At 30.1% G+C, this 19,856-nt stretch overlaps 3 protein-coding genes across 3 annotated transcripts; 1 reads left to right on the top strand and 2 right to left on the bottom strand.

Moving 5' to 3' along the window:
• The first annotated feature begins 4,013 nt into the window (after positions 1-4,013).
• Positions 4,014-4,518, top strand: LOC133320759 (uncharacterized). The gene has a single exon (XM_061529352.1). It carries the CDS (start codon positions 4,049-4,051, stop codon positions 4,496-4,498), a length of 450 nt encoding a protein of 149 aa, XP_061385336.1. The 5' UTR covers positions 4,014-4,048; the 3' UTR covers positions 4,499-4,518.
• Positions 4,519-11,358: 6,840 nt separating this feature from the next.
• On the bottom strand, positions 11,359-12,182 carry LOC133320755 (structural maintenance of chromosomes protein 2-like). Its single transcript, XM_061529349.1, has 3 exons — positions 12,015-12,182; positions 11,641-11,763; positions 11,359-11,433 (listed from the first exon to the last, which is right to left on the bottom strand). Exons 1-3 carry the CDS (start codon positions 12,180-12,182, stop codon positions 11,359-11,361), a joined length of 366 nt encoding a protein of 121 aa, XP_061385333.1.
• Positions 12,183-12,358: 176 nt separating this feature from the next.
• Positions 12,359-13,719, bottom strand: LOC133320760 (fructose-bisphosphate aldolase 2-like). The gene is made up of 3 exons (XM_061529353.1): positions 13,684-13,719; positions 13,522-13,651; positions 12,359-13,388 (listed from the first exon to the last, which is right to left on the bottom strand). Exons 1-3 carry the CDS (start codon positions 13,684-13,686, stop codon positions 12,436-12,438), a joined length of 1,086 nt encoding a protein of 361 aa, XP_061385337.1. The 5' UTR covers positions 13,687-13,719; the 3' UTR covers positions 12,359-12,435.
• Between the last annotated feature and the right edge of the window lie 6,137 nt (positions 13,720-19,856).

Below are 19,856 nucleotides of genomic sequence, written 5' to 3'. Positions count from 1 at the left end.
CGGTCTTCTCGCAAGCTTATGCAAAATTTCTTTAACATTTGCAACAATATAAGATCAAGCACTTCGCTACATTTCTATTTATTTCGACCTTGTGTATTGGCCAATATCTAAAGACTGTGCTTTTCAAAAATGTGTAGTTTTTGAAACATATCCCAATAAAAATCCTAAAATTTATAGAATTAATTAAGAGTTCTTACTGAATTCCGATCAATCAATACTTTTTTGATTTCTGATTCAGACTTACACGGGTAAATTTTCCATTGTTTGAACGATCTTGTTTTTACTACACCCTAATATATTAATGACCGGTAAGTTATTTCCTACTTGCCAAAGCAGCCGGCAGTAAGCTGAGTTATCTTCCAAATTTGCTTGTGGATCATTAATCTATCAAAAAACACATTCAATACAATTGAATACTTACAACATCTTCAAAAGGTTTCGCTGAAGTTCCATCAGTTGTAATATGCCATTTTATACGTCGGAGTAGTAAATTTGTGTATTTTTTTAACGCTTTAGAACTTCCTAAAAAAATAACAAAACCGTTTATATATCAGTGACATCCATAAAAGCTATTACACCCATTCAGTTATAAAATTACCTTCAACAACTATCATATTTCCAATTTGTGGGCAAAGTATACAAGCTCCTGTAACGTGGTATTGTTGAGCATTTTTATCCACTTTAAACAGATGAGCGCTACTGGTTAGAGAGGAAACTGCAAAAAGACGGACTTCAGCTCCACCAGCTGGTACATCAGATTCATGGGGCATCTTAGTCCATTTGTTTATTGTATTTTTTCGCTTAGCTTCTGCATCAAGTTTTCTCGCCTTGTTCCGTTCTTCATGGTCTTTTTTTCGTTTTTCGACTTGCTTTAAAACCTCTTTCTCAATGCGTGAAGGCTCAGCTGCGGCTTCTTTACCAAGGACACGGGCAAGATTAGATAGTCTAACAGTAGGTGGTGGAGGCGGTATAAGTCCCATTCGTATTTTATCACGTTTATCACGTTCCTTTTCTTGACGTTTTCGTCTTCTTAATTTTTCTTGCTCTTTAGCTGTTAAATAAAGTGTTGGCGGAACAGGTTTAGCTAAATCAACTACTGGCTCAATTGGAACAGGATGCTCAACATAATCATTTATAATTGACTGAAAATTACATAATTGATAAAAAAAGTTACTTCATTTATGATATACGGGAAATCTTGGTTTACATTTTCTTCGTCGTCAGAAATTTTTTTTAACAAAGGCTGGTCCCACCATTCAACATCGGGTATTATACCAACTTGCCTGCGCTGTAATGAATGAAGAGCTTCCTGTCTATATGTGGATCTGTCTTCTAATTTTTGTTCTTCCTCTTCGAGTTGCTTGGGAGCTTTTTCACCCAAAGCCATGTGATTAGGATTTATACTGTCATCCATTATCACATCAGCTTCATCAACTTGTTCACCATTGTCACTATGCAGCGACTTTATTTTATCAAAAATTAGCTGTGTAGCGGCGTCCCTTAACTTTTGCTCTTTTTTAGATTCAGGCGTAAGTAATTTATAACCTAAAGTCTTGGTTAATTCTCTTGTTTGAAGCATTTTTTCCTTGTCAGCATAATAGCCTTTTTCAACAAAAGATAGCCCTTTTCTGCGTAACTAATACGATATTTAATTTTAACAAAACTATTTACCTTAGAATTGGCGGGAAGACTAGAATCAAACCATTTATTTAAAGCAGGGTTTGTAAGAGTTCTATCTATACGTGTATTAACTGTAGCCTAACAAAAGCAATAAGATTAATACATATATATATATATATATATATATATTTTTATTGTATCAATTTTATTAGTAATAATATCATACTTGTTTCAATTTTCTTTCACGTTCCTTATTTATATTAACTTTAAGAGTGGATCGAGCAATAGGTTTAACATCTAAAACTTTTCCTTCTGCATCAATTTCCCGTCCTAACCGATCAAACCTTAAGGGTTTGGCAGAAGGAAGTAAACGGACTACTGCAGCGACAGGATTACTTTGACTGGATGCACGGCTAGCTGCTGCAGCCTTTAAATTTTTCATTTGCTCTTGGACTTGTTTTTGCAATGCAAGAGCTTGTTTGGCTTTTTCAATAGCAGCTTTTGCTGCTTCAGATGACATTGAAACATTGTTGTCTTTTATCGGTTCATTTTCCTTTTGAATTTCTTTAACTTTTGGGGCATCATTCTGTTCAGATACACTTTTTGAAGCATCAACTTTTGTTTCAAAACCAGAAACACAAGCAGACTAATATGACAAAATATATGTAACATAACATTTACTTGTCCCCAACGAGTTTTTCTCGATTTGCGCTGTCTTTCTAATGAAGAATTCACCTTGCGCGATTCACTTTTCAACTTGCTTTCGGATCTACTCATCAAAAATCAAAGAACGAAGAACTAGTTAAATAAACAAAACCTTTTTTGACCTTACTTGCATGGAAATGGTTTGAAAAAAAATTTGATTATTTCAGCTATTATTAGTAGTGTACCTGTCACTTTTCAATTTATATATTTTTTTAACTACGTATATTTTACAACTTGCTATTGCAACATGATTGAAGTTTATGTTTTTTAACTTGTTTTAACAATGCATGAATTAAAAAAAAAATTGTTTGCGCAGTGTGCTTGTGTATTATACACTAGTCAATTTATTATTAGTTGTTTTTCTAGCCATTTTTAAAGATGACGCAGTTGGTTTCAAATAAGAAGGAGAACTATTACTAGCCATTGGTTTCAATGATTTTTTTACAATAAGTTTCTTAAACGTTTTAATTTTTCTATTGTAATTGTACGGCTGATATAAACTTGGTAAAAGTTGGTCTTTTAATTTGAGTAATGTAGCCAAATCTTTGGCTGTAACATAATTCCTAGATCCATTTACTATTTCTTTTAAATCACCAATATCGGAGTTTCTCAGAAAATAGTTTTTATAAGATTGTGGGTCTGATGGAGTTCTTTCATGCTGTTTACTTTCAGCTGTGGACTCTTTATTTTCAAAACAGAAATTCGCCGATTTAGGCGTTTCTATTAGTGCAATCGTTTTAACTGCCGAGCTTGGAACTGGATTTTTGATAGTTTGCTCGTTGGGAGTTAAATCAAATTTGTTGCTATAAGTGTCATTATTAGTCAAATTATTGGAATCGTGTTGTAAAGCTATTTCTTGAATCTGAAAAAAATATTAATAAGATTTAATTAATTATTATTAATAATATTATAAGTTTATATAATATTTGCAATATTATACGTTCATTACCTGATTTATGAGGGATTCGTTCTCTATTTTTAAATATTTGTAAACTCTATCTAAAGCATAATATCTTTTAAGTAAATCTGATAAGGACATAAACGCTCTATAGTTTGGGTCTTTTTCCGATTCAATTTGAACTAGTACATTGGTTTGAGAAATCATTTCACCGTTTGGTAACATCAATACTTTGTCACTTTGATTTAAATCAGACTTTTTTGACAATATTAAATCTTTAATATCATTATTTTTGTTCTTAAATAAAGCTGATTCAACTGGAATTTTACTCTCTATAAGAGGTTCAATTATTGTGTATTTGGGACTCCTTGTTGGAATAATGAAGCCATTTTGAAACTGGTCAATTGTTGATGGTTTAGGATAAACATATGGTAATAAGTTTAACGCAGATGGATAGCTTTTTAATTGTCCTAACTGAGCTGTATCAATCATATCAATATTTTTTAATCATATTTCAGCCACATATCGTCTGCATTATACATTTGTGGTTGGTTTATATTTTTGACATATAATCGTTACGCATTCACACATCAAATACAGCTATAACTATAAAATGTATAAAAACCATACAATGTAAAAAAATGTGATAAAGTTACAACTTAACAATAATCATTTATTAAAAATTTTACTATAATGTCAATATATCATAGTTGTGTTAAACTTATTACTATTTTAATATGTTTACAATTGTTATTAATGGGACATCTGGAATTCTGTATTGATCCTGTATTGAAAGGATTACCGAAAACAATAATATAATACGCTATGGCTCCTAAAAAAACTAAACAACCAGCAGAAGTTGTAAATCTAGGGCCAAAGGCTGTTGATGGCGAAAATGTTTTTGGAGTTGCACATATATACGCAACATTTAATGACACCTTTATTCACGTGACAGATTTATCTGGAAGAGAAACTATAGTACGAGTTACTGGGGGTATGAAGGTAAAAGCCGATAGAGATGAATCATCTCCGTATGCCGCTATGATGGCTGCTCAAGATGTTGTTAAAAGATGCCAAGAACTTGGTATTACTGCTGTTCACGTTAAGCTTCGAGCAAGTGGTGGCACCAAATCTAAAACCCCAGGACCAGGTGCTCAAGCAGCTCTCCGTGCTTTAGCTCGTGCAGGCTTGAAAATAGGAAGAATTGAGGATGCTACACCCATACCTACTGATTCTACACGTAGAAAAGCAGGTCGTCGTGGTAGACGTCTATAAATTGATCCATTGCTTCTTGAGTTACAATTACTCTTAAATTTTAGTTTTTATGAATTAATAATTTAAATCGACTAACTAAATCATAATACTATGAATTCCAATAAATTTAATCTAATAATTCTTAAGCTGATAGAATTACCATTTTATGAATTTAAAAAAATATTATGACTAAATTTACAAAACTAAAATAATTATGACGCAATAATATAACGCCGCTAATAGTAGATCTGATCATAAATTCACATGTTTAGTATCAATATCTATATATTAATTTATTCTTAAAACAATTTTTTCAATTATGCAAAAAGTTGCACAAACTTTTTTTAATGAAGAAAACATATAAAACTGAACAAATACTCAAAGCTCAGAAAAAACCTTATGCGACTCTAAATTTCTTAGATTATTGCGAGTATTTATATTTTTGAAGTTACGTAAAAAGCTTTGCTTATCTGGTATTTTTATTGTGAAATAATTTCTTTATTGTTCTTTGAGCGATTTTCTTAATATTGTGTTATGTGAATGCCGCAAAATCTAAAAATTGCACATTATTGTAATATTATTAGCATAGCGTTACTAAAGTGACAAGTATGTTTCAATGTAAACAGAAATACTGTGATGGTATGAAATTTTAAAATTAAAGGAGCCTAAAACAATATTTCAAATTATTCGAATAATTTTGAGGTAATGACGTTCCTGCAGCAAGTAAAAAAAAAGTTAATATCGTCGAATTCCAACATAAATTTTGCTTTAAATCCACATAGCAAAATAAATTTTGCTGCTCCTAAATCAAAAACTGCAATAAAAAAACTAAATAGATCTCAACAGAAACACATAGTGAATGGTTCAAAACCAGACACAACTATATTTTTGAATCCTGCATTTAATCTTAAACTCTGGCTTGCAAATAAATTAGCTTTATCTCATCCAAATTTGTCTCTTAGTTTAGTTCGTTCCTCTAATCCGTCTGATAAAACTAATTTTAAGCAGTGTAATTACTGTGGTAGTATTTCCATACCATCAAAAAATAGCGAGACTCTAGAAATAAAAAAAAAAAACCCTAAACTTGTAAGTTACACAATCAAACGTTTAGTTTATAGAGTTCATAAAAAAAAAATTAAAACTAATCTTATTAATTAAACAGGCTCATAAATGCTTTGTATGCAAAAGTATTTCATACTGTAAAATAAAACCGTCGTTTCCAAAGGAAAAACCACAAAAACTAAAAATAGAGGCAAAGATAAATGAAATTGATTTTAAACCCTCTAATTTAGAGCTAACAGAAGTGAAACGCGTAAATAATTTGAGATCACTGACAAAAAGTCATATCGCATCCAAAAATACCAAGGAAACCAGCGTTTCAGTGAAATCTACGAATGATTTATTATTAAATTTTTTGAGTGATTGAAATATGTTTCTTGTGTACTGTTGGCTCTACTTATTTTCAATATCTGAGCAAAGTTTGCTTATAAATAAAAATGAAGTTATTCAATTAATGTCGCCAAATAGCTATAAATTCAATAAATTACATCATTCTTTTATACGGCTGACAGCTTATAGTAATATTGATTTAGTGACGGAAAATAACAGTTTGACTGACTTATCGATATATAATAAAGTCAAACTATACGAATTACCTAAAGACTTACTCGTTAGAAATGCATTTAACTTGATTCCAGATGACATATGCATTGCATTTTCTGATACTGCAAGTAGTGATTGTACAAAAGTGTTTGAAAATCTTCCTCAATATACTATATGTGGAGGATTGGTCTATTTACCCAGCATATCTGAAAAACATGATGAACTGAAAAAACATATATTAGTGTTTAGTTTAACTGAAGAAATTATTCGCTTCCTCAAATCTGCAACCAAGAAAAACCCTTACGTTTGCTTTAAGCAAAAAAAAACTATTGATTTCTTAAACTATTTAGATTTTTATGAAGGTATTCAAATAATTAACAAAAATAAAATATATACATCATGGTGTTAAATAGGCTCTACAATTATTCAAATAAGAAACTTTCAATCAAAATTACCAGTCAGAACAGTTATTAACCCTGGATGGAAGCTTAGTTTAACATTAGGTACTTTTTTTTTCAAATCTAATATTTTTTTATAGAAGGGTTTCATTTTAATCAAAACTCTAATTTAATTTCTTTAAAAACCAGAAACTGTCTGGGTATGTTGCACAATAATAATTATAATAATATTAATAATAATTATTTTTTCAGGTTTTTACGATATGAATCAATTTGAGTCTACAGCTGCTAATTATCATGTTCCTAAAGCTAATGGTGTTCTTGATTCAATAAACTTCAATATAGAAAAAACTTTTACAAAAAATATAACTGAGTAAAAACTTTATTGTAATATATTTGAACTTTTAGCTTAAAGGTTTTTGACCAAGAACATTCTAATGAAGGTGTTAATGAGGCAAGCAATCATGAATGTAATTCTCCGATAATAGCGTGAAGATAATATGCTTAGTGTAGGATTGCTGGGGTATTATAACAGATATGATCAAACTTTATCAGAAAATATCATGTCTGTTTTTATTCTCTTAAACAAGAGTTAAATGGAATTGACTTGGGAGAAGTTCTGTTTGTTTTGGGTATCAATTATTTGGAATATACATTTATAGATAACACCGATACTGTTCAGATTATAGGATTTATAATAGTTGGGCTTATGGTACTTCCATTAATTTCCGGTATAACATTAACTTGTTATATGTATCGCCATCGTAAATTGAGGCAAAAGCTACGCCAAATAAGATTAGTTCAGCAAAGAGATGAGGTATTAAAGATAATTTTAACTTATATTATAGATTGAGCAAAGATTACTGGAAAGTGTGGGCTACAATGAGACTAGCTCAGACGAAGGTTTAGAACTATTTTAGTTGTACTGTGAATACTGTAAGTGAATTTAATTTTGTATTCTTGTAACGCAGGAAGCACCATTCACAAATGATGTTCTGAAGCATTTTTACATTTATGTATTTTTTTGTTAATAAGTGTATGTTACGTAATTTTAGACTACCTGAAAAGTACATCCGCATATGTGAAAAAATCTTCTTTTAAAGATATAACGATAAATTGTGAATTTTGAAATTGAGTTTTTATTAAGCATCCTTATTTGCATATATATTGTATAAATTATATACCTAATTTTTGTGTGTAATTTAAATCTAAAGCGGCGTCAATTTCATCAAGAATGTACATAGGTGCGGGCTTTAAAAACATTAAAAATTATGTAAAAACTTACTTTATATTTGGATAAAGCCATAATGAAAGAAAATGCTAATAAAGCTCTCTGACCTCCAGAAAGTTCAGTTAAAGATGATTGTTTTGTGCCATGTAATTTGACCTATATCAACTAATAAGCAAACTATGCATACCGTCAAATACAATCCCAACTTTATATCATCTTCATTAGTAGATTTGATTTGGGCGTCGCTTCCAGGTAATAGAACAGAAAATATTGCATTAAAATGATTATTGACCTATATATACGTGATGATACATTTCTATAACTTACTTTTTGAGAACATTGATTTAGTGTTAAAATTTTCTTTCTGTCTAGCTCTTCCATAAATTGTTCTAATTTGTTTTTATCTCGAAGTAGTTGCTCTTTTTTAGATTGCAATGACTATTAATATATTTCTACGATAATTTATACCTCAAATTCTTTTTCCCAAATTTCAAGCGTAGTAGAAACATCTTTTTGACCTTTGAATCCAAGATGATCCAATTTATTATTAAGTTCCTCACGCTTTGCGTACATCTCTAAAAAAGATGATTGGCATTTGATAAATTACGTTTCACGTTGGTTTCTGAAAAATCTTTTTCAGAGTACAAAGTATCCAAATTTAATAACCAGGGATTTTCTCGAGCCAATGAAGATTGATTCTATTGTAATAGAATAATATTGTTGATTAATTCATACTTTTTTGTACTCTGAATCAACGTCGCAAATGTCTTGATATTTTGTTTCCAACTAAGAAAATATTTATAGCTTATCAAAACACTACTTTGGCTATTTTAGCTTCATTTTCCGATATTTGAATTTCTAGCTGACTTTTTTGATTTTCCATGCTTCGGACAGTAGAGTTTTTATCTTTAATCAGTTGGTTAATCTCGTTATATTTTTCTGTTAACTCGCTCAAAGTTTTTTTCTAAAATCAAGAATTGTATAAAAATATAACCAATAATTTAATTAATGTTCGCTATAAAAGCAAATTACCAAATTCGTTTCTTCTGCTACCAACTTAACAATTTCTTTTTCAAAATCTTCGAGTTTTTGTTTAACATTCATATTTTCCTTTTCCCAGTAAGTTACTTGATTTTCCAAAGAGCTCAATTCAAATGAGAAGTCGGCAGATGTCTATTAAGCGATAAAGGTTTATTTTACTACTTTGTGAATATCCGCTAATTCTTTGTTAAATTTTTCTAATTTAGCTTCAGCCTCTTTCAATTCTTTTTCATAATTTTTTTGCTACAAATTAATGAAACTTTGTTGAAATTTAATTACAGTTAATTTGCGATTTTCTACTTGCAATTCATTCAATGATTTTTTAAGCTCAGGTATTTTAATTTGAATATGTTCTTCAATTTCTGCATCAATTGTCTTCAATTTTGCCACAGTCTCTTTGATTTTGTTAGTTAGAGAAAAATCTTCTTCAGAATAGTTTGTTGACTCTAATTGTTTCAAAAAATCCTATAATTTGATTATATATATTCACTGAAATACTTCTTTCTTCAAAATAGATAACTTCACAATGTTCAGTTTTTGCTGCAATGCTTCATATTCCTTCATTTTTTCAGTCAGTTTGATTAGTTTAGGCTTTAAGTTTCTGGTAAATAATAAACTATGTGTAGCACGTTTTACTTCAATTCTGTTTTTAACCTCAATTCAGCATTTTGTGCATCCTTAAACTTAGTGAAAGTTGAAAGTAAACCTCCTAATCCAGATTGAGATCCTCCACTGATAGAGCCGGAAGGGTTATACTGGTCTCCTTGTAACGTAATAGATACTGATTTTATTTTAGGATGAGTGGATATCTAATTTTTTTTTTTTATATATAGATTTTATATACTTGCTGTCCCAGCACTTTGGAGTTACATATGTAAGAATGTCCAAATACGTATGTTAATGCTTTAATATAATCTTTAGACTTTACTCTATAAAATACAAAATTTATACAAGTAAATTTGATTCATGTTATTTGTCACACGAATCACCATATGCAGCTACATCTTACTTGATAACATCTAGAGGGCGCATAATATTCTCTGAATCTGGTTGCTGGTTAAGGATTTTTTTAACGTTCTCTAAAATCTGCATATATGTAAATAATAATAATTAAAACCTCTTGAGAAAATTCAGCAACATTTATTCTATTTAAAGGAATGCATGTAACTCTGCGAATACTTTTGTAACGTTCTAACACGTTTTTTGCAATATTGTCATCTTTCACGACAATATACAAAAGCCTAGATTTTCCAGCTTCCTAAAAAAACAAATATTAATAACGTTCATTACTTCTAAGGCTGTCATGTAATTGTGACGAGTATCATCTATGTCAAAAAGCTCTATGGCGAGTCCATGAATCTAATGAGCATTAATCATTCAATGATTATCTTACTCCGTCGAGCTCATCAGGTGAAACTTCCGTGTGATATTTATTAATCAAATGAATTTTTGGCTTTAAATTGATTATTTCATCTTCAATGCCTGAAATTTGAACTTCCAAAGATTGTATTTCAGTCTATTACACACAGGTAGCTTCAAAAAATATCATACTTTAACTTTAATTAATTCTTCCAACTGTGGCTTCATCTGACTTATAGATTGCTCTAACTCAGTTTTTTCTCTTTTATTTTTTTCAAGCTCATTTGTGCATTTTTTGATATCCTTTCTTCGTGTTAATTAGTGTATTAACTTACATTAAGCATTTCAATACGTTTATTGTCATTTCCTTGAATTTGACTATTCCATTCACTGTTGAATGGTTTACTTATTTTTAATATTTACTTTATTAACGATTCTAACGTGCTTTTTTCAGACTTTAACGAATTTAACTTAATTTCCGCTAATGTCAATTGTTCTCTCGTGCTCGATTGTTGAGGGTTTGATGATATCCCAGTCCGAAGCTCCTCAAGTAAACATTTAATCGATGAAACACGGTTAGAATGTATTTTAATGGAATTATTAATAATATTTATTTTTTCAACTTTACTTTTGGATTTTTCTGTAAATTTATTCTGCTTTTGTCTTGCTTGCTCCATATTTTGTATACTTAATTTTAACTCCTTAATAAGTTGCTCCTAGTACAAAGTATTTTACTTCAAATGAAATGCTATACTTTTGTTTTTTTCGCTTCTTGAATAGATACTTTTATATTTGTAATCGTCTAAGCTAATTTAAAGTCTGTCTTGTAATATTACTTTTTCTTTTTCTTTAATTGATATTTTGTAATTTTCTAAGACGTTTGCTTCAGTTTCAACATGCTATAGGGATATTAAAAGTCACCGAAATTCATACTTTAGTTTTAATGTAATTAGATAAATCTGTTTCAAGTTTTTTTAGGTTATGAGTCAATTTAGAGTTTTCCGCTTGGAAATTATCAAGCAAACTTTTTGATTCATCTTTTTGTACATTAAAATTATTCTGTTATATTACTTAAGGTTTCTGAATTATTTTCTAGTAAAAGACCCAGTCTGAATACAAATTGTGAAATATTGTATTACTTACTTGAAGTATGTGTGAGCAGTACAAAACCTTTGTACCGAAGACAGCTCTTCATTCATTTGACGCCATGCGACTTGCTCCTGTCTGATAACTTATTCGCATATTAACTTTTAGTACTGTTTCTGTCTCATCTGTGTTAAGTTAGGCTGAATTTCTTTTTCTAGTACATTTTCTATATCTTGAAGCTAGTTCAATATATTAAATAATTAAGTAATTATTCACTTTAGACTGTTTCAAGCTTATTTTTTTCATGCATTCTGTTCGCTTGGTTTCATATAAACGTGTTCCAGCCGCTTCTTCAACCATTGCTAAAATTTCAACTGGTTTCATATTGATAACTCTTGAAATACATCCCTATATGTGGTGGGTGTAAGAGCAAACTGTTTAATTACTTGCATCACTAAAAAATGAGGATTATTAACATTAAGTTGGGCAGATTGAAGAACGGAAGCAACATCTGATGCTCTTGCTATGTGTCCGTTCATAATAAATCTATCTCTTCCGCCAATAGCAATCTGAATACAGTATAACTAGTTACGTCAAAATTTACCTGTCGACTAATGGTTATTTTAGGAAAATTCTCCATACGCACTGGAGAAGTTGATTTATCTTCATTGTTAAAAATTAAAGTTACCTATATATTTTAAATTGAAATTGATTTAATTATTACACTAGCTTTTGTGATTCCAGCTTGCCCTTGTTTATAAATCAGTTCTTCAATTTTCATTATCCGCATCTATTATCTTCAAAAATGTTATGGTATTACCTGCTGCAAAGATTTAATACCCATAACAAAGCAAATAGCGTCCAGAATATTAGATTTTCCAGTACCGTTAAGACCACTTATTGCATTAAATTGCTTATGTAATAAACCTATGGTAGTTTTTGTTGCATAGCTTTTGAATCCGTCAATGACAATTTCTTCAAGATGCATGATTTATAGATAATTAACAGTGACGTTCCGAAAATTTATTTTGAAAATAAATTGTAATTGTGAATGTTCATAATATATATATATACATAATAATACAAATTCGAGCCCAATCCTATTTACCTAAATCTATCAAGGTTGCATTTTGTGAATTAGGTTTAAGAAGTTAAATTTGATGACATATAAATACAGATTTATTTAAAATTGCAATAAAAAAAATTCTATAATCAGATGAGTAATTTTTTACTCTATTAAATCAATATACATATTTTTTCTCATATAAACTTTGAGTTTCTGAAGCACTGGCAGCACCTCCTTCATATTTGCCTAATTGAGCTTCTCCATTAGCTTTTGCTCTAGTTAATAGAACATTTTGAGCTTTGGATAAATTTTCTGATTTACCTTCCCAAGATTTGATACACGAAGCTTGAAGAGCACGTCCATAAGAGAATGAAAGTTTGCATGGGAGCTTGCTGATTTTATTCATAGCGTTCAAATTGAGTGTTGCTGATTCCTCTGATTGACCTCCACTAAGGAAGAAGACACCTGGTAGAGCACAAGGAACAGTTCGACTTAATGTACGAACAGTATAAAAAGCTACTTCTTCTGGTTTGGCTTGAGTAGAGCATTCATATCCGCTAGTTACCATATTGGGTTTTAATACACAGCCTTCTAACAGAACATGATGCTGGTTTAAAGCGTGAAATACAGCAGCTAAAACTTCCTCAGTGGCCCTTGCGCACTCTTCAATTGTGTGAGGTCCATCAGCTAATATTTCTGGTTCTACAATTGGAACCAAACGTTGCTCTTGACATATAGCAGCATAGCGAGCTAAAGAATGTGCAGTTTCTGTTATGGATAAAAGAGATGGTTTATTCTTTTTTGTGTCAATGCTTAAAACTGCTCTCCATTTAGCAAAACGTGCTCCTGCTTGATAATATTTAGCACATCTCTCTCCAAGTTTATCTAGACCTTGTGTTGCTTTTTCGTCATCAGTTCCTGGTAAAGAAACAACTCCTAAATCGACCTTGATTCCCGGAATAATTCCTTCTGCTTTAAGAAGCTCAACCATAGATTTTTTGGTCGTTGGTCCATTATCGTATAAAGTTTCTTCATAGAGAATAGCTCCAGAAATATATTTTCCAAGGCCCTTAGTAGTGAAAAGTAATTCACGATAAGCAGCTCTATTGGGCTGATTATTTTCTAGCTCTAAAGAATAAGAATCAATTTATTAATTTAATTGAGCAACACATAGCCATAAACACAAATTATTTAACAAAAAATAGTTTTTTTTGAAACCCCCATTAACAAAAAATAAAACTTATTTTAACTAACAACTTACTAATGCTTTGAAAACGCTTTCCAATTGTCCCCGTTGACTCATCAGCTGCTAAAATACCCTTTCCAGGAGTAGCTAAAGCTTTGGCTGTTGCAGCAAGTTCAGCGGCGATTTCTTGAGAAAATGAAGCAGGCTAAAAATTTGATATTATTAATAATTTTTTACCATTGTGAATCAGTTATAGTTAGTAAAGTATTAACGGTACCAGGAGCAGTCCCACTTATAATATTTACATGTTTGAAAAACAAAATAACATAACAAAATTTAAAAAAAATTAAATATCTTTTAATACGCATATAATAATTTGTAATTCGTTTAAAAGGTTGATGCTACTGTTTAAACTATAATCTGTATTTAATATTAACACAAATAATAATTATTTTAAAAAAATATCTAAATAACAAAAATACTTATTTAATTTTGGCATTTCACTCGAAATATAGATATCATGAGATAACTGAAACAGCTGAATAATATATACATATTATAATTAGTTAATCAATATTAGTTTGCGGAGTTATCTATATATTTTCAATAATCTTAAATAGGACCTGGAATTTATTTTATAACAATAAGTCAATAGGTTTTCACAAATGGATGGTTACCCTCCCGACATACTTATGGACGCTTACGAAACTGAAAAGTGTATTCCAAACGGATTTATTGATATTGTAAACATCTTATTGTGAACGATTCTTTAGGATTCCTTAGAACCATTTATTGAATCATTTGTGGGATTTAATAATTTAACTCGAATTTTAGCCTCATGGTTTTGCCGTATTAACACTATTTCTGAAAATAAAGAATATCTACCTCAAACGTTAAATGATTCCATAGAAGATGTGGTATGTATTTGTATAATATTTATTTTGTAGTCTAGTATTTAATTGAATACAAACATTTTTTTTTTTAGATAACAGAAGCTTTATGTGTTTTATTAGAAAGAGAGTTTGACTCAAATAAATTAAGGTCTTATATGGAACAAGAAAATTCAAATAAGAACTGGAAACCTCCCAATTTTTATTGGGAGTTGATGCAGGTTAGATCTTTTTTTTTAAACTTAATTGTAATTCATAAGACTCCCATAACTGCGCAAACGTTGAAAAGATTGTGTTTTAAAGATTGTCGCTCTGAGTTTCTTTTAGCGTTCAGTCAAGATTTACTTACATTTGAAAGCAAGAAACATGTAAATTATATAAAAAATTTTACACAAAGTTAGAATTGGCATTTATCAAGTGACTTTGATCTGAGCCAAATAACTGGAAATTTCACTATATTTTGTCAAGCTTTTTCAGATGTGCTTAGAAATTTTTTGTTTAAAGTAAAGCAATGACAATTTAAGCTACTCTTTTAGCATGAGGACATGGAGTTGGGACAGTATGACCCAGATAATCTTTCAAGATTATTATGTCATACCGAAAATTCTTATTTATACGCTCAAGGCCTCCTCCATTTTCTTCCAAAATGGAGGTCAGATTTGATGGGTTGCTATAGATTGTCGCAAATATTATATAAATACGTAAAGCCACTATAGTTTACATTTTGCTTTAATAGGCACGTGAAGTTCGTTGTGACACGAGAGTAGCGGATCTCAATTATAGATTTGCTGGTCTTATGAATTTTCCAAAACTTTATAAAGCTTTAATGGCTCTTCAACAATATGGTACATTATTAATTTTCTATTTAATTCATAGATTTGGGGTTGCAAGTTTTAAACCAAGAAGATGTTTGTGCTTTAAGTAATGCCGTAACTACTGTTAGCAATGCTTTTGAAAAATATCAATGTTTGCTATATATGGTGGAAAAGACTTTTGCTAAAAAGTCTAATGATTACAATTCGGGGATAATGAACGAAATATTTGAATCAATGGAAGCAGGTAAATTAATTTTGTTGATTTCTTAACGAGTAGATGCCTCATACTGTCATAAACCTGAAGAAGTACGAATCGAATTTTTTTGAACATTTTAATAGGCATTTTCTCATGATAGCTATAATAAATATATGGTTTGTTGTGGTGTAATATATTGCTATATAGAATATTTTGAGTCCAAGTTATATTGTACGCGAAAAGTTCGATGACGCAAGCTCAATTGGTGATTCAAACTTGCTCAATCATTCTTATACTTTAGGAACTTCAACAGCACTAGAAAACTCAAGTGCAGAGATGCATTTGGAGAATAATATGAATAAAGAATTTAGTTTGACTCCAGCATCTCAAGCAGGTGGTACAGGTGAATGGAAAAATGAATATGAGCGTTTAAGAGATTCACCAGTACCTTTTCCTGTCAGCATTGTTCGGTATGTACAGAAATAATTATAAATTCAAATATATACTTATATTAGTATAAAATGTTTAAATTTTAATTGAATTGAATTTAGAGACGTTACCTTGATCGATGCGCTATTAAGTGATTTTACTAATCCTCAAGTTAAACTTTCCTCTACTTCTTTATCTTCTTATGTGGAATTATTAGTGTCTTTAATGGTTTTCTCTGCATATGAGATTTTGCTTCACGATGAAATTGCAAATTCTATATCTCAAGACCGTTTAAAAAATGAATACGATTATAGCAATGAAACTAGTTACGAAGGATCAAATGATTATGAGGAAGATGCAACTATAGACGTAACATATTCTGGAAACAGTCATATTGAAGAGCAACTTACCAAAAGTAATATTCAGGGAAATGAAGATCCCTACTCTTCTCATTCGGAACTAGCTGGTCAGGGAAAAACGTTTCCTTTTCAACTTTATCAAAACTCCAAAAAAGCTGAAAGTTCTTACATAAATTCATCTGCTTATAGCAGAAAAACACGTGATAGTGAATCAGAAATAAAACCTGTATTTGATACCAAAAGTCTCTCAGAAAAAACTTTCAGCAACTCAATTAAAAGTCAAACATTCCAAAATAAATCTCCGCCGTATAAATGGCAAAAAGTAACGTCTTCCAAATTAAACATTCCTCGATCCTTTTATAATATAAACACTCAAGAACAGAATGTCGAAAAAATTATTGAATCTTGTAACTCCAGTGTTTCTCAAACCAGTTCATGTCCGTCAAGTTCCTTATATGATAATAACTCATCAATTCAATCTAATCAATCCTCTAGTTTGAATAACCTAAGTCTAACATCCAAAATCGATAACGACACCAATTCTTTTGTGGAAAGTCAATTTAGTTCAATGAACGAATCAAAAAAAACAAGTCAAGCAGATTCATCTATCTATTTACAGCCATTTATGCTTGATTCCGGGATTAATGAAGGTACTTGGTCCGAGAAGGAATGGGAGAACGAACGTTATCAGAGCCCTAGTACGATAGCAGATAAATTACCAGAAATCAAATCAACAATTACTTCCAGTATATGCTATGATACAAATCAAAATAAAGTAGCATCATACAAACCTAATAACAACACAAACCTTTTTTTTATGCGCAAAAAATTTCGTGAACTTAATAGTAACATTAATTGCTACAGAGAAGCAGCTCGTCGTGATTTATTTGAGGTAAGAATTACATGAATTAGCATAAAGTAGATATATTCCTATATAAGGGATCCTCTAATTATGAGCTCGACTTGCTGTTTAGGTCATTTACTTCCTCTAACATCTACACTAACTGGAGCATCAGTAATAAATTACAAACACAAAACCAGTTATACTTACAACATATGCGCATACTTTTTAATTATATAATAATTAATGTTCAACTTACAAAATTATTATTTAGTATTTTAAATTTAATTAGGCCGTACTAACTTATATTAATAACCAAATAATATTTCGGAATAAAGAATGCGATCCTATACTTGCAATAACGCCTGCTGTATTGATAGCATTTACGGTATATTATCATAGTTTTTCTATTTTTTGCTTAGTTTATATGTAGAAGACATGCCAAGAAAAGATCAGAAGTTTTAGCTACGTTATTGTACGTTCATAATCATAATATATAATTTTAGTCGGTGTTTCGAGCAATCGCGTAATTACAGCTTTATCGGAACTCAAAAAGATGTGGATTTAGTATATAATGAACAGCTGCAACAAGTAATCATATAGTATTCTTAATACCAATAGTGTAAAAAAAACGTTTTTTCATTAATTATGTGGTTACTTGGATGCGGCTCTTATGAAGGAGTATTTGCATTTATAAAAGCACACGTCAGTTGTCATTACTATCTTATCAGTTATTAGATGTCACAAATGGATCGATCTTTTTTGAGAAGATACTTTGAACTAATTGTGCAATACTGTCAACCTCCATATTCTATACCTTTCGCTTCAGCGTTACTTCAATTATTACACGAGTTTATAATTATCCAAAGTTGGCTGAATAATATATAATTAAATATATTTTAGAACCCTTGGACTTCACAGCATTAATCAATAATATATTACGTAAATCTATGTTAAACTGTTTTAATCATATTCTCAACGCGTGGTCACCTGATAAACCTTCCTCAAATGTAATATTTGTTCTGAAATACCAATTTTATATAGGTTATCAAAAATGTTAATTTGTTAAAAAGTATATTAAATAATGTGGTTGAATCATAACTTGCTTTTTTTTATCTAAATATTACATTCTAGTACAGCTAATGTATATATATATGTATCAGCAATTCCTAAATTGCAACTATTAAAATAAACCTGATCTCTCAATCTAAAATACTCTACTTCAATAAAAAGTTTTATAAGAAAAAAAAATTATATTCATATTATCGGAACTTCTTGAAACTTTACTGTTTTTACAGTCAAGGTTCTCATGATATCTCGCTCAAATTCTTTAAAGCTAGATAAACATGAAACTAAAGCAAACCATAATTCAAATAAAAAGGAATCATTTTATCGAATCAAACAGCGCGAAAAATACAAAAAATTAGAGATAGATGCCCGTAAAGTCTCTACTTTATGTACTAATGTTTTATTGCATAAATCAAGTTTTTTCTCTCTTGAAGTAGAACAAGTCCTTAAAGCCATTAACATAGATTATTTGAAAATTGCCACAATACAAAGGTTTCATAGTAATATCATGGCTCAACTATCTTTATTGAATAAAAAAACCATCAAAAACTATGAAATCGAATATCCTTATATGTATTTTAAAAAATGTGAGATAAATTCATGTCCATCATTCACAATCTCTCCGCCATCCAAAATTGAAATTGCAGGCAGCTATTTCTTGAAAACCCTAATAAAGCCTTTATTAATAGTTGATATTTTAGTAAATCTACCAAGTTCAATCATAAACAAATCCGATTATTCAAATTACAGGTAAATAACTAAAGTAGCTAAATTATAGTCATAATTGAGTCAAACGTACTATGTTTTGTAATACTTCTTTTATTTCAGAATCCTTAATAAAAGAAATGCTTATGTAGCCGAATGTTATATTTTTTTGAAGAATTATTTAGAAAATGCCAATGATGAGTTTGATAATTTAAAACCTTCAGTACAAATTATTTTTAAAAATCAAGATCCTATGCAACCAGAAATAATTGTTACATTTGGCATCCAAGCATATATCAAATGGGAGTCTCACATAATGTGTTGTATTCCAGAAGATATATTTAAAGTTAACAAGCTTAAACCGGAAAACCATTGCGTCGATTATTGTTTGAGCACAAAATTGCCCAGTATATTACGAAATTATGCTGATAGTGATGGAAAACTGCCCAGCTTAATTCCTACACCTTACTATAATGGGCTTGTTCTTTATTCTACGCGGTAACCAGTCAATTTTCGCTTAAATTAGTTTAGTGTAAAAACATTATATTCTAAATTGGATCTAGCCATTTCTGAATTCAAGGGCTTAAAAGAAGGAATTCAACTCTATAAATATTGGGCTTATCAAAAAGGATTGTTTAAAGAGAGCATATCAAATAAATTATTGACAACCTCCATTTCAGAGTTACTATTATCTTTAATTATGCTTCATGTGTGCTTTTTCGAAAAGAATGTCAATTATCAACCTTTACAATTACTTACAATGACGTTTCATTTTGTCTCTAAATTAAACAAAAGCGAAAAATGGATTCTAGGAGACAAAAAACCATTTAATGTTTCACATGTAGAAAAACAAATGAATCTATTTTTTTTTTACGATGATGAATCTATGGTATATAATATTTTTTGGGACTGTCAGTTGCATTTACCCGTAAGAGATTTAAAAAATTATAATTTAATTTTTTCCAAATAGGAACTTATACATTTGTCAACTTTAGCGTGCTCATCAATGACTAAAGAAGATCCCTTTGATTTAGTTTTCAATAAAAATTTAAACATAACTGCAACTAATGACACACTTATAACTTCAGATAAATTAGCCGATCCTAG

This window comes from Danaus plexippus, unplaced genomic scaffold (assembly GCF_018135715.1).
Source record: "Danaus plexippus unplaced genomic scaffold, MEX_DaPlex mxdp_56, whole genome shotgun sequence".
Taxonomy (NCBI): Eukaryota; Metazoa; Arthropoda; class Insecta; order Lepidoptera; family Nymphalidae; genus Danaus; species Danaus plexippus.
This window is presented reverse-complemented; position numbering and strand designations above follow the sequence as displayed.